Below are 14,821 nucleotides of genomic sequence, written 5' to 3' on the forward strand. Positions count from 1 at the left end.
CAAATATGTAATCTGTGAAAAGTTTGCAAATTGACAACAGATGTTGGAATTTTAAGATGCCATCTATGGCCTTATGAAATAAAATGCCTCACTGAGCTGATAAATTGAACAATCTAGACACAATAAAATCCACAATGGGTCCTATTTACGCAATTCCTTGCTGTTGTGATTAAGCTTCTAAGGAATGTTAATTAGTGTTCATATCAATTTTATTGGGCACAGGTGTAATGTAGGCATTAACATTTTTTACAATTTTTATACCAAGCTGCTAAGGTCTCATATATTCTTCCAATGTACATAATCAAGGTTAAAAAAAATTAAATGTGAACAGGAGATAAAAATAATATGTAGTAAATAATACAAGAAGACATTTCCAGATTTTTTTTGTTACATGGAAGGAACCAAAGGATATATGTTTCAGCAGCAAAATAGAGTTAATGCATAAGTTCAGGCATAGTTTAATTGAAGAATAACTACTTCTGTGCCCTTTTTCAAAAAAGAGCATATCACCTGTCAGTGGAATTAAATATTCAATGGAAATTATTAAACTTTGTAAAATAGTATTTACATGGCAAACCATTTAAAACTAAGACAGAGAAAGCAGATTCAAGTAATTGTACTTGTGTTTTTTTTCTTTTAAAATGAGGAACAATTATTTTTAGATACATTAAATCAGCTTTATCTGCTCCCAACTTTTAGACAAATTAAAACATTTATATAACTTAAGGAATATTTGTGCAATGGGTCTAGATGGAAATGTCCTACATGCCAATTTGTAGCTTTAGAAGAAATGTAGCCGTTTGAAGTTCACTGCTGTTTTACAGTTTCAAAGGTCCAACATGTTTATGGTATCCAGATTAACATACATCAAAAGCAGCTTGGGATTCTTTAAGTTGCTTCCAAGCTACAAAGTTGACAAAAAGTGAGTTCAAGTGCTTAAATTTCAAAGCATTCCACTATTATTTAATATAGGTAGACATTTATTTTAATAACAACAGAGACTTATAAGAATTAATATTAGGCACTAAAGGAAGACAAAGAACTGTAGATGCTGGAGTTCTGAAACAAAAATGGAAATTGCTGGAGAAACTCAGCAAGTGTAGCAGCTCCAGTGGGGAGAAAACAGTTTTGAGTTCAGTGACCCTTTGATCAGAAGAGCAAAATTACTAAATCTTTATGAATGATATACTTCCAGTTTTGGAGTATGAATTTAGAACCATCTATTTAAATAACGTATTTGCAAAAAGTAAAGGGAAAAACAAATTTTTAAAGAATTCTAAACTTTTTTCTAAAGAATTACTAGCTAAGTATGGTTCAAATAAAGATGTTCCACCAAAAAAACCCAATTTCTGTTGGGTACATGAATCAGTGTGGATCAAAGATAACTGGCAGCTATATATCTCAGCATGCATCAACATAAAAATTATTTAATATCACAGGCTAAGCTCATTCTGTCCACTCAACTTCACATATCACCGTGGACTAAAACTTATAGTTTCAGCAGTGCAGTGACAAATGGCTCTCACCCCATCGTAACTGTATTTCTCTTGTCCGAGCTTTACCGACAAGTCTTGGTGGTTGGCAAGGACCAGGGGGAACTGCTGGTGTCTGCACTAATAATGTTTCTGAGACCTGTAAAAGGTATTCATCACAAAAATTAATGATCATGCTAATATGATTTCTTATAAGATTCCCAAAGTAGTTCCCTAAAATTCTTTTTAAGAGTAAATTTACACCAGGTACACTATTTCTAAGAATGCTGGATCTTTTTACTCATTTTATTACAAAGGAACAGTTATGTGTCCAGTATGATAAATGTCAACATTACCGGACTCTGCCCTCCTTCACTAATGCAGTAAAGTCGCAACTGGTAGACACAGCCAGGATTAAGGTGGTCACACACATGTTCTCTGGTAGCTCCACTATAAACCACGTCCCAAGTGTTCGCTGAAAAGTTTATTAGAAATAGGTTATGAGTAGTTCTTTCAATAGCAATGTCACCAAGCAGTTAGCAAATTTCTTAAAATAAGCAGCTGCATAATTTATCCCAATATGTCTGATGGCGCATTTAGTTTTAAAATAAAGTCAAATGGAATTTTGGTTTTAGTTCCGCGAAGGTGACACCCCCTTCCCCTCACCTCCAGACCCCAAAAAAAAGGTCAGAAAGTCAGCCTTGAATTGAAAAGGATGCAACAGAAAGGGAAGTGGATATTAAAACTGTAGCAAAAGAACAAGTGGCGGATATTTGCTTAGAATCTACTAAGGGAGAGATGACTCAGGCAGTCCAGAGAATTATTTTTCACTAAATGACTCACAAAAAGAATCAGACCATTGAAGTCGTGAATATTTTATTGAAAGTGAGAGATGTTCCCTTATTCTTCTAATTAAAGAGGTAAACCAGTAAAGATAGTGAGAGCCACTGGAACAAACCAGTCAGAATCATAGAGATGTAGAGCATGGAAACAGACCCTTTGGTCCAACTCGTCCACGCTGACCAGATATCCCAACCTAATCTAGTCCCACTTGCCAGCACCCGGCCCATATCCCTTCAAACCCTTCCTATTTATATACCCACCCAGATGCCTTTTAGATGTTGCAATCGTACTAGCCTCCACCACTTCCTCTGGCAGCTCATTCCATACAGGTACCACCCTGTGTGTGAAAAAGTTGCTCCTTAGGTCTGTGTTATATCTTTCCCCTCTCACCCTAAATCTATGCCCTCTAGGTCTGGATTCTCCCACTCCAGGGAAGAGACTTTGTCTATTTATCCTATCCATGCCCCTCATGGTGTTACAGACCTCTTTAAGGTCACCCCTCAGCCTCCGACGCTCCAGGGAAAACAGCCCTAGCCTATTCAACCTCTCCCTATAGCTCAAATCCTCCAAGCTTGGCAACATCCTTGTAAATCTTTTCTGAACCCTTTCAAGTTTCATAATATTGTTCCGATAGGAAGGAGGCCAGAATTGCACGCAATATTCCAACAGCGGCCTAACCAATGTCCTGTACAGCCGCAACAGGACCTCCCAACTCCTGTACTCAATACTCTGACCAATAAAAGAGAGCAAACCAAACGCCTTCTTCACTATCCTACCTGCCTGCAACTCTACTTTCAAAGAGCTATGAACCTGTACACCAAGGTCTCTTTGTTCAGCAACATTCCCTAGGACCTTACCATTAAGTGTATAGGTCCTGCTAAGATTTGCTTTCCCAAAATGCAGCACCTCACATTTATCTGAATTAAACTCCATCTGCCACTTCTCAGCCCATTGGCCCATCTGATCAAGATCCTGTTGTAATCTGAGGTAACCTTCTTCACTGTCCACTACACCTCCAATTTTGGTGTCATCTGCAAACTTACTAACTATACCTCTTAAGCTCACATGCAAATCATTTATATAAATGATGAAAAGTAGTGGACCCAGCACCAATCATTGTGGCACTCCACTGGCAGAGGCCTCCGGTCTGAAAAACAACCCTCTACCACCACCCTCTGTCTTCTAGCTTTGAGCCAGTTCTTTATCCAAATGGCTAGTTCTCCCTGTATTCCGTGAGATCTAACCTGGCTAACCAGTCTCTCATGGGGAGCATTGTCGAACGCCTTACTGAAGTCCACATAGATCACATCTACTACTCTGCCCTCTTCAATCTTCTTTGTTACTTCTTCAAAAAACTCAATCAAGTTTGTGAGACATCATTTCCCACCCATAAAGCCATGTTGACTATCCCTAATCAGTCCTTGCCTTTCCAAATACATGTACATCCTGTCCCTCAGGATTCCTTCCAACAATTTGCCCACCATTGACATCAGGCTCACCAGTCTATAGTTCCCTGGCTTCTCCTTACCACCCTTCTTAAACAGTGGCACCACGAAGCCAAACTCCAGTCTTCTGGCACCTCACCTGTGACTATCGATGATACAAATATCTCAGCAGGAGGCCCAGCAATCACTTCTCTAGCTTCCCACAGAGTTCTCGGATACACCTGATCAAGTCCTGGGGATTTATCCACCTTTAACCGTTTCAAAACATCCAGCACTTCCTCCTCTGTAATCTGGACATTTTGCAAGATGTCATCATCTATTTCCCTACATTCTATCCCTTCCATATCCTTTCCACAGTAAGCACTGATACAAAACACTCGTTTAGTATCTCCCCCATCTCCTGCGGCTCCACACAAAGGCCACCTTGCTGATCTTTGAGTGGCAGTATTCTCTCCCGAGTTACCCTTTTGTCCTTATTGTATTTGTAAAATCCCTTTGGATTCTCCTTAACTCTATTTGCCAAAGCTATCTCATGTTCCCTTTTTGCCCTTCTGATTTCCCGCTTATGTATACTCCTACTGCCTTTATACTCTTCGAAGGATTCACGCGATCTATTCTGTCTATACCTGACATATCCTTCCTTCTTTTTCTTAAGAAAACCCTCAATTTCTTTAATCATCCAACATTCCCTATACCTGCCAGACTTTCCTTTCACCCTAACAGGAATATACTTTCTCTGGATTCTCGTTATCTCACTTCTGAAGGCTTCCCATTTTCCAGCCGTCCCTTTACCTGCGAACATCTGCCCCCAATCAGTTTTTAACAGTTCTTTCCGAATACAATCAAAATCGGCCTTCCTCCAATTTAGAACTTCAAATTTTAGATCTGGTCTATCCTTTTCCATCACTATTTTAAAACTAAATAGAATTATGGTCACTGACCCCGAAGTGCTCCCCCACTGACACCTCAGTCACCTGCCCTGCCTTATTTCCCAAGCATAGATCAAGTTTTGCACCTTCTCTATAGGTACATCCGCATGCTGAATTAGAAAATCTTTTTGTACACACTTAACAAATTCTTCTCCATCTAAACCCTTTACACTATGGCAGTCCCAGTCTATGTTTGGAAAATTAAAATCCCCTACCATAACCGCCCTGTTATTTTTACAGATAACTTAGATCTCCTTACAAATTTATTTCTCAATTTCCCGCTGACTATTAGAGGAATCCCAATAAGATGATCATACCTTTCTTATTTCTCAGTTCCACCCAAATAACTTCAATGGATGTATTTCCGGGAATGCCCTCCCTCAGTACAGCTGTAATGCTATCCCTGATCAAAAATGCCACTCCCCCTCCTCTCTTGCCTCCCTTTTTGTCCTTCCTGTAGCATTTGCATCTTGGAACATTAAGCTGCCATTCCTGTCCATCCCTGAGCCATGTTTCTGAAATTGCTACGATATCTCAGTCCCATGTTCCTAACCATGCCTTGAGTTCATCTGCCTTCCCTGTTAGGCCTCTTGCATTGAAATAAATGGCAGTTTAATTTACCAGGCCTACCCTGTTCTCTGATTTGTCCCTGCCTGCCCTGACTGTGTGACTTGCTTCTTTACTCAACTGTACTAATCTCAGATTGATCTCTTTCCTCACTATCTCCCTGGGTTCCACCCCCATCACCTTAATAGTTTAAATCCTCCTGAGCAGCTCTAGCAAATCTCCCTGCCAGTATATTAGTTCCCCTCCAATTCAAGTGCAATCCGTCCTTCTTGTACAGATCACTTCTACTCCAGAAGAGATTCCAATAATCCAAAAATGAATCCTTCTTCCATTCACCAGCTCCTCAGTCATGCATTCATCTGCTCTATCCTCCTATTCCTACCCTCACTAGCTCGCAGCACTGGGAGTAATCCAGATATTACTACTCTTGAGGATCTTCTTTTTAAATTCTTGCCTAACTCTCTATATTCTCCCTTCAGAATCTCATCCTTTTGCCTTCCTATGTAATTAGTTCCAATGTGTACAATGACCTCCTGTTGGTCCCTCTCCCCCTTGAGAACATTCTGCATTCTCTCTGAGACATCCTTGATCCTGGCACCAGGGAGGCAATACACCATTCTGATTTTTCGCTGCTGGCCACAGAAACGTCTATCTGCACCTCAGACTAGAGAGTCCCCTAATACAATCGATCTCTGGGAACCCGACATACTCCTCATTGCACTGGAGTCTGTCTCGATACCAGAAATTTGGTTGTTCTTGCTACATTTCCCCGAGAATCCAACACCCCCTACATTTTCCAAAACAGCATACTTGTTTGAAATGGGGATAGCCACAGAAGACTCCTGGTCTACTTGCCTGCCTCTCTTACCTTTCCTGGAGTTAACCCATTTATGTGACTGTATCTGCAACTTTTCTCCCGTCCTGTATCTGCCATCCATCACATCTCCTTGCTCTTGTAAATTTCTCGTTGCCTCTAACTGTCTTTCCAACCGATCCATTCGATCTGATAGGATTCGTAACCAACAGCATTTATTGCAGATATAATCCTCAGTAACATGTAAACCCTCCCTGAACTCCCATATCCGACAAGAAGAGCATATCACTCTACTAAAGGTCATGTTTGCTTCTTCCAATCTACAGACCCAGAAAATAGCACTGTCTTATTCCTTTACAAAACACTGCTCCAGACTAACTTAATACTTATGGCTTATATTTTTAAGTTTAATCAAGACACATATCTCAATAAAACATATAATCAAGAAAGTACCCACTCTACTCATTACTGCAGACTTTCTGTGAGGCCACACTTAAAAATATTCACTTATCTGTTTCTGTGTTCTGACTTCTCCCAAGCAAGTTCCTCCAAGATTACTTGTAAATTTCACTGTTTGTTAATTTTCCCAGACACACTCCGATGTCCAGCAATACCTGAATTCAAACAGCAAAGGCAGTAACTGCGCAGGTTCACTGCTATATCAGTTAGCAGTGGGGGTTTCTTTTTCTCTCTCTCTCTTGCACTGACCTGACCATGTGCTGCCTTTGTCTGTTCCCCTCCCTTTTAAAAGTGCTGTTGTTTTGACTTTTTTTCCTCCAAAGTTCCAAAACAATGCAACAGCATATAAAACAGTAATTACTGCTCCTGAGATTCAAGGAAATCACCTCCAACACTGAAAATACCTCAAAGAAAAAGGAGCAACCTGTTACAGCCAGAAATTATTCCCATCCTCCATCTTGGATTAGTTGCTGATGCTGGTTATGCTTCAATTAGAGTACTGAGTACAGGAGTTGGAAGGTCATGTTGCGGCTGTACAGGACATTGGTCAGGCTACTGTTGGAATATTGCGTGCAATTCTGGTCTCCTTCCTATTGGAAGGATGTTGTTAAACTTGAAAGGGTTCAGAAAAGATTTACAAGGATGTTGCCAGGGTTGGAGGATTTGAGCTATAGGGAGAGGTTGAATAGGCTAGGGCTGTTTTCCCTGGAGCGTTGGAAGCTAAGGGACGACCTTATAGAGGTTTATAAAATCATGAGGGGCATGGTTAGGATAAATAGACAAAGTCTTTTCCCTGGGTTGGGGGAGTCCAGAACTAGAGGGCATAGGTTTAGGGTGAGAGGGGAAAGATATAAAAGAGACCCAAGGGGTGAGTGCTACATGTATGGAACAAGCTGCCAGAAGAAGTGATGGAGGCCAATATAATTGCAACATTTAAAAAGGCATCTGGATGGATATATGAACAGGAAGGGTTTGGAGGGATATGGGCCAGGTGCTGGCAGGTGGGACTAGATTGGGTTGGGATATCTGCTTGGTATGGTCGAGTTAGACTGAAGGGTGTGTTTCCATGCTGTACATCTCTATGACTCTAATTATCTTCCAGAGGAGTTAGTAAATGGAAGTATACATAGACTTTAGAAACTGGTCCCATTATAAAGGAGTTGTATTAGAGCGTGGTTTAGTAAATGAAGTATTCGTAGTTGGGATAGTGCTTCAAATCCCTCCAGAAGGACGTGATATTATCTTGAAGAATCAATATCTGTTTCAAACATAAAGGCCTCATCAAGGGTGTATAAAAATAAAAGAAAGAGGAGGAATATCCTGGATTATTTCCTGACTGTGGCTTAAGCAGACCTCAGGGCATAGAATTAGACAGGAAGAGGATGAGCTTACAAAAAGGAGAGATGATATAGAAATCCAGTTGTGTGACACTATTTTTGAAAATTTAAATAATGTTTAAAGGAAAAGAGAATGAGGCTGACAAATTTATTTGATTTCTTTAATAGAAATACAACAGATAAAGCGTGAATTATGACATAGTTCCAGTGGCTGTAGTGCAGTTCCAGGGTATGGCTAGGCCCAGGTATTTGATGGTGGAGGCATTCAGACTGTGGCGGCAAGCAGGGACTCAGAGCTGAGTGATCACAGACTGAGGGATGGACTTGTGGCTTTGTTTTTCTGGTGGACAGGACTCATGGCATAAGCGTGGAAGTGATTTGGACATTTCCTTTTCTTTTGGCTGTGTTTTATTGTTGCTTCTGTTTTTAGTCCTGTTTTATGCATACTAAGGTGGAAGAATGCGACTGTGTACACTTTTCACTTTACTCCTATACTGTACTACAATGCATATGACAATAAATCTAAACAATCTGAATTGAAAGTGCTGTAATAAACAGTCCACTCAACAACTGAACCAGAATCAATACCTGACAAAACTTGGATATCAAGTTTAAATGTTGATCTAACTGTATTTCTTTGGGTAATCCATACCTTGTTTAAAAATTAAATTAAACCAACTTTAAGTTATAATAATACTTTAGTATTATTGAAAATACAAATGCTAATAAGAAAATGGAGTCCATTTCAAATATCATCCAATGATTATTAGCAGCAGTCCATTAGGTGTCAATTCCACTTTAGTACTATAATTAAATTTAAATGGCTTATGAAATTCCAATGGCTGGCCACTTAGGTACTTGGAAAATGCAGGCTAAAATACAAAAAAAAATTATTGGCTGGAATTCCATAAAGATGTGGCTAAATTTTGCCAAATGATGTTTTACATGTCAGGTAGTGGAACCCACTCCTTTCATTCTGATATCAGTTTTCAAAAAACCCTTTCACAGAGCCTTAATAAATTGTGTAAAGTCCTACCTAACACCAAATGTGCAAACCGGTATTTTTTCACAAATTCTGGCTATTTCTGCAAGATCCACTGGGGCAGTGTTCGTGAGGAAATTTATGACAAAAATGATAATAGAAAAGTTGGTTAATTTGTAAACAAGATATGGATTACCCAAAAAAAATCAGATCAACATTTAAACTTAATGTCAAAATATTCAAAGAAACAATGAATTCGTTTGGTAAGAATAAAACAATTTACATCTTCAGAATATCTTAAGGAGCATTAGAAAAATGGTACCAAATTATTGTCAGGAATGTCCTAATTCCCTTGGCACTGTTTGCCATTAAGGATACTTATACTGCATTAACAGGACTAATCCTTTTAAGGATATATAAACATGAATTCAAAGGACCCTTTAAATTCATAAGCTAAAACACATCGACTACATTTCCGAGTTATATGTTAAATTTCCAAGAAAACTAACCAAAACTTGCATGTTGGACAAAATGCACTTGCAAAGTGCTCAAAAAACAATGGAAGCTACAGGAAATAAAAAGGCCAAAGCTCATAACAGTCTTGCTACAGGCAATGTGTTACTACTACCATCTGTCATTGGGGAACAGTTGAAAGCAAGGTTCTCTGGACCTTATCAGTTCAAAAAGAAACTCAAAGATGTGAATTGCATCATAAGTACTGCAGACAGGAGGCAAAAAAATCAGCATGTGTGTTGTAGTAATAGGTCAAAGGCATATATTTACTGAGAGGATTGTGAGAACGTAAGCATACTTATAGTGGTGAAAGAAATGGGGACTGAATGAATATCACAATGATTTGAGAATGAATTACAAGTTGAAAACTCAGATGCTGATCCTCCAATAGTCAGTGGATAATAGAGTTGTGCTTAAAAGTTTAGATAGAATTTTAGACTATTTTCCAGAAAACTACTAACTGTTAGAATCAAATCCATGATATTAACAGTGGTATACATGCTATCCAAAAAACAGTTTTATGTACACAACCTGTAGAAGTAAACTCAAGTGAGGGAAGAGATTGAATTTATGATGGACAATGACTTTATTGAATTAAATCATTGTAACTGGAACTCACCTACTGTGATTGAGCTGAAACTGGATGTATCATAAAGACTGTATCGATTACAAAAAAGTCAATGCAGTGACAAAGGGACAAATTCATATCTGATTCCACAATTAGAAGAAAGTGTGGGAGGACTAGTCAAGTATGATATAGCACAAAAATTGGCTCATTAAAAAGAACAGTCAATGGAACTTGTCAAAGAAATATCAGCTTGCATAACTGGGATGAACTTTATCAATGTGAAGTTATGTCGTTTGGGATGAAAAATGGTCAAGCAACCTTTCAACAATTAACCAACAGGGTCACCGAAATTGACAGTTTGGGGGGGGGGGGGGGGTGAAATATGGGGATGGAGATTCTTCTGAAGTGTTGGAAGGGGAGCAGTGGCCCCGCGCCTAAGGAGGGGGAAGTGAAACGCAGATCAGGCCTGGACTGGGCAGGGGGGTGGGAAGTTGTTGGCGGTGCTGTTTGGGTTGATGAAACTCTAATTGATAGAAATAAACGTTTCTTGAGTTGAATACTTACTTAGGAGGCTGCATATTTAACAGGATAACTGTTCAGGGTTAAAATTATTTACTTCATTTCATTAGAATTGTCCGAAATCTCCAATTTAAAGGGATACTTTTGAAAGATTCCAAGGTTGTTGGAATTACCAGTGGAATCTTCAATTTTCCAGACAATCCCTACAGAATGCTACAATGGGGATGCTGCACGGTCCCCATGCACAGCCCACATCTATGCTGGGATAACAACTATCTGGCTGCTGGAAAATATGGGCTAATAGCTACATAACTAATTTTTTCTTCAGAAATATCCCTCAAATGCACTGGAACGATATGTTGTCTCATAGAATTTTGCATATGAATTCTTTTGTTCAGCAAGCTGAATGGCGTCAGTACCAAAGAAAAAACCCTGTCAGGATTATATTTCTCAGATCAGAAAACGACTTCCTTCTATGCTAGCATGACAATTTAGCCACTAACCACTCATGCCTTTCAGACCATTCTTTCAGACAATGATAATCTGTACATCATCCCCACTTACATTTGTTTGTTGCACAATCCTTAATAACTTAACAAAAATCTACTGATTTTAGTGCTGCCAACTTCAATTGCTCTAGTGTCCACATTTTTTTCAAGCAATCTATAGAACAGTCATAGAGTAATAGAAATGTACAGCATGGAAACAGACCCTTCAGTCCAACCCATCCATGCTGACCAGATATCCCAACCCAATCTAGTCCCACCTGCCAGCACCCGGCCCATATCCCTCCAAACCCTTCCTATTCATATACCCATCCAAATGCCTTTTAAATGTTACAATTGTACCAGCCTCCACCACTTCCTCTGGCAGCTCATTCCATACACGTACCACCTTCTGTGTGAAAAAGTTGCCCCTTTGGTCTCTTTTATATCCTTCCCCTTTCACCCTAAACCTATGCCCTCTAGTTCTGGATGCCCCCACCCCAGGGAAAAGACTTTGTTGATTTAGCCTATCCATGCCCCTCATAATTTTGTAAACCTCTATAAGGTCAGCCCTCAGCCTCCGATGCTCCAGGGAAAACAGCCCTAGTCTGTTCAGCCTCTCCCTATAGCTCAAATCCTCCAAACCTGGCAACATCCTGAGAACTATTCACATCTCATCCAGTAATCAAGAGGCTCATTCAGCCCAGAGAGGAGGAACAACAGCTCAGTAGTCAAATTCAGATTTGGCGGGAGATGAGGGGAACCGTCAGTCAGTGTAACTGGGGTACCGCAGATTCGATTCAGCAAGAGGTTTGGTCAGAGTGGAAAGGATCAGCCACAGCCAGTCACAGACTCTAAACATCAGACTCAGGAAAAGAAAGAGAAAAAAAAAGATCTTCTCATTCACAAACCTCCAAGTACTGATGAGAAACGACCAGAAAGCCGTGATACTGACCAGGGCAGCGCCAGCGACATCCACCATCATCCAGCCCCACAAAAGCCACTTCAGGGGTGAGCATAAGGCCATCGAGATCCTTTGCCCCAACACAGTTAGACAGGGAGGAAGGGTGGGCTTTGGGGCCGACGGTGCAGGACACTCCGGGAAACAGAAGCAGGATAGGACGCCGGGATTAGCGTTTTCTACCCACCGCGCTCACTGTCCCCCCCAAACACACAGTAAGTAACAGCTCTCTGTAACTTTAAAACCACAGTACCAAGTCAGGGTTGCAAGGGTTAATAGGGATGAGATTTAGCTGTCAGATAAGTCAACTTTGCTTGATCCATAACATTGGGATTTTTGAAATATTCTTTTTTCCAACTATTGTATATATTTTCAATTTTGCTTGTTTTAATAAAACCAGGGTTTTCTTTGCCTCTGAAGCATTGCCTCCTATGTTTTTCACCACATCACAAGCCCAGTGTTAGAACCAAGGAGCTGGTGTGCAATAAATCAAACAACATTTAGCAATAAACACTTTGTCTTTTTCAGGCTTCATTCTACATCTACTAGCTGAAATATTGGTGGTAATGTTGATTCGTGCTCTGTGTTAAGTAAATCAGTTCTACAATGTTATGGAAAAATTATCCACTCAAACTAAATGCTTTAGGACTATGTAGGCAGAAAACTTCCACTCTAATATTTAATTTTACATTCAAAATTATGATAAAGAAAACATCACATGTTGTCTTCATCAGTACTAAATATATATGCAGTACAGTTCCTTTCTGAGACAGATGTATATATTCAGATATATACAGACACACAGATCCATCATAATGTGTCACCATCTCCCCCTCTTCATAGACAATGCATCTGCATCACCATTAACAAGTATTCCTGAGGCGCTTGATATTTGAACCAAATCAAACACATATGCCGAAACACAAGTTCAAAGAAAACCTTTGCTGTATTTGACAATGTCTTACCATTAACACCGACTGACATCTCAACCACATACTTTGTAACTGCTGATCCTCCATTGTCCTTAGGTGGATCTGGAAAGAGAAGAAGTGAACTAATGATGACAAGATCAGATACCTAATTTTTTTAAGCACACAAACTTAGAAAACTGGGTTTGTTAAAAGAATTTGATAGCGCTGAGTGTATTTTACATCTTTTGTAGTTGAGTTCATATACAGTGGAACCTCAATTATCTGTGATGATGGAAAACGTACTGTCTGAAAGAGTAGCGGAAGCAGATTTGATATATTTTTAGAAATTCATTCACAGCATGAAGATGTCTCTGGCTAGGCCAGCATGTATTACTGATCCCTAAGTGGCAGAGTGCAGTTAAAAGTTAACCACATGGCTGTGGGTTTGCAGTCACACATAGGTCAGGTACAGGATGGCTGTTTCATTCCCTAAAGGACCTTAGTGAAACAGATGTGCTTTTTCAACAATTGTCACTGGATTTGAGGTCTTAATTAGGCTCTTGATTCAATGATTTTAATTTTTAAAATTTAATTCAAATTCCACCATTTGCCATGGCAGGATTTGAACCCGGGTCCCCAAAATTAACAGTCCAGTAATACTACCATTAGGTCATCACCTCACCCTAAACTCCCTTTCAAAAGGGAGTAGAATAAATATGAAAACACTGAAATTTTTACAGGGCTATGGGAAAGGAACAGAAGAGTGATACCAACTGGAGATCTTTCAAGAAAAAAGTGTCAGTGACATTACTGGTTGAATTCAATGAGCAGTGGTTAACAACATTTCTGTTCATTTTTTTCCCTAAATATTCATTTACAGGATGAGGGCATCGCTGGATGGACCAGCATTTACTGTCCATCCCTAATTGCCCAGAGGGTAGTTAAGAGTTAATCTCATTGCTGTGGGTCTGGAGTCACATATAAGACCAGACAAGGAGGCAGGTTGTCTTCCTAAAGGACATTAGTGAACCAGGAAGATTTTTATGACAGTAGACAATGGACTACTGGATCATAATTAGACTCTCAATTCTAGATTTTTATTGAATTCCATCTGCCGTGGTGGAATTTGAACCTGGATCCCCAGAACATTACCTGTGTCTCTGAATGAACAGTCCAGCTATAATACCACTGGGCTGTCACTCCCCATTAAGCAATGCTTCATCTGCACTGGTCCACACCTATCAGAAAGACCAATTGCATCTGGAAAAGTTAATTTGTCAATAATCTTCCATACTCAATCTCCCCATGCATTTCGAGCAACTTCAACTTTTGGAACTTGTCAGTGACTCAAAGCCTACTAAATGTGCATCTTCTATTACACAATCCTACAGGGAAGAACAATTGGAACAATCCTGTCAGCTCTTGTAGCAATTCATTACTTAAATACCTGGCATTACATTTCGAAAACATTCTCTATTCAGCAACACTTTAAATAGGCAAGCTCTATTTTAATTTTAAAGACTACAGCTCTCTGGGATGATTTCATGTTGATTAATGATGGTGCTACTCCGTGTACTACATGCGATCAGTTCTCATTTGAGAAATTGCAGACAGTGTCAGTAGAGTAATCTGACCAGACCATTCAGGCCTTGGGAAGGCCAGTATGAAGTTCTAAGCTAGTGTAACGTGCGACGCTGCTGCCCCTTTAACAAGGTTATGTTATCCGTGACTTTTTTCAAGTGGGTTTGTCAAGGCAGAGGTATCGATTTGCCTGAAAATGGTTAAATAGAACAATGGCAGGGGACTGGTCAGTTCTCCCAGTTCAGGATTTCTTTTTCTAGTTTGGTTTGTTTTAGCAGGCAGTCAAAAACTGCTGCGGATCTACAGAAGCAGCTACAGTGAACAGGTTCCATCTTCCAACAGATGTTTCTTGCCTGAACTTTCTCTCTGAAACTTCTACTGCCTGTAAGAACTTGTATGTGAATTTACCTTTTGCCAAGGGGTGTGTTTATGGGA

The 14,821-nt window shown here is 39.7% G+C and overlaps 1 protein-coding gene across 7 annotated transcripts in view; it reads right to left on the reverse strand.

Moving 5' to 3' along the window:
* Nucleotides 1-14,821, reverse strand: part of fndc3a (fibronectin type III domain containing 3A) — a 216,312-nt gene that overhangs the window by 31,840 nt on the left and 169,651 nt on the right. For all 7 annotated transcript variants that reach the window (XM_087993027.1, XM_087993026.1, XM_087993024.1 and 4 more), the window contains 3 exons: nt 12,860-12,928; nt 1,829-1,947; nt 1,527-1,632 (listed from right to left, as the gene is read on the reverse strand). In XM_087993027.1, the coding sequence (XP_087849153.1) occupies nt 1,527-1,632; nt 1,829-1,947; nt 12,860-12,928 (294 nt within the window). The remainder of the gene's footprint in view (nt 1-1,526; nt 1,633-1,828; nt 1,948-12,859; nt 12,929-14,821) is intronic.

Source organism: Chiloscyllium plagiosum, unplaced genomic scaffold (assembly GCF_037043375.1).
Source record: "Chiloscyllium plagiosum isolate Xiang-an unplaced genomic scaffold, Cpla_swu_hap1 HiC_scaffold_12, whole genome shotgun sequence".
In the NCBI taxonomy this organism is placed as follows: Eukaryota; Metazoa; Chordata; class Chondrichthyes; order Orectolobiformes; family Hemiscylliidae; genus Chiloscyllium; species Chiloscyllium plagiosum.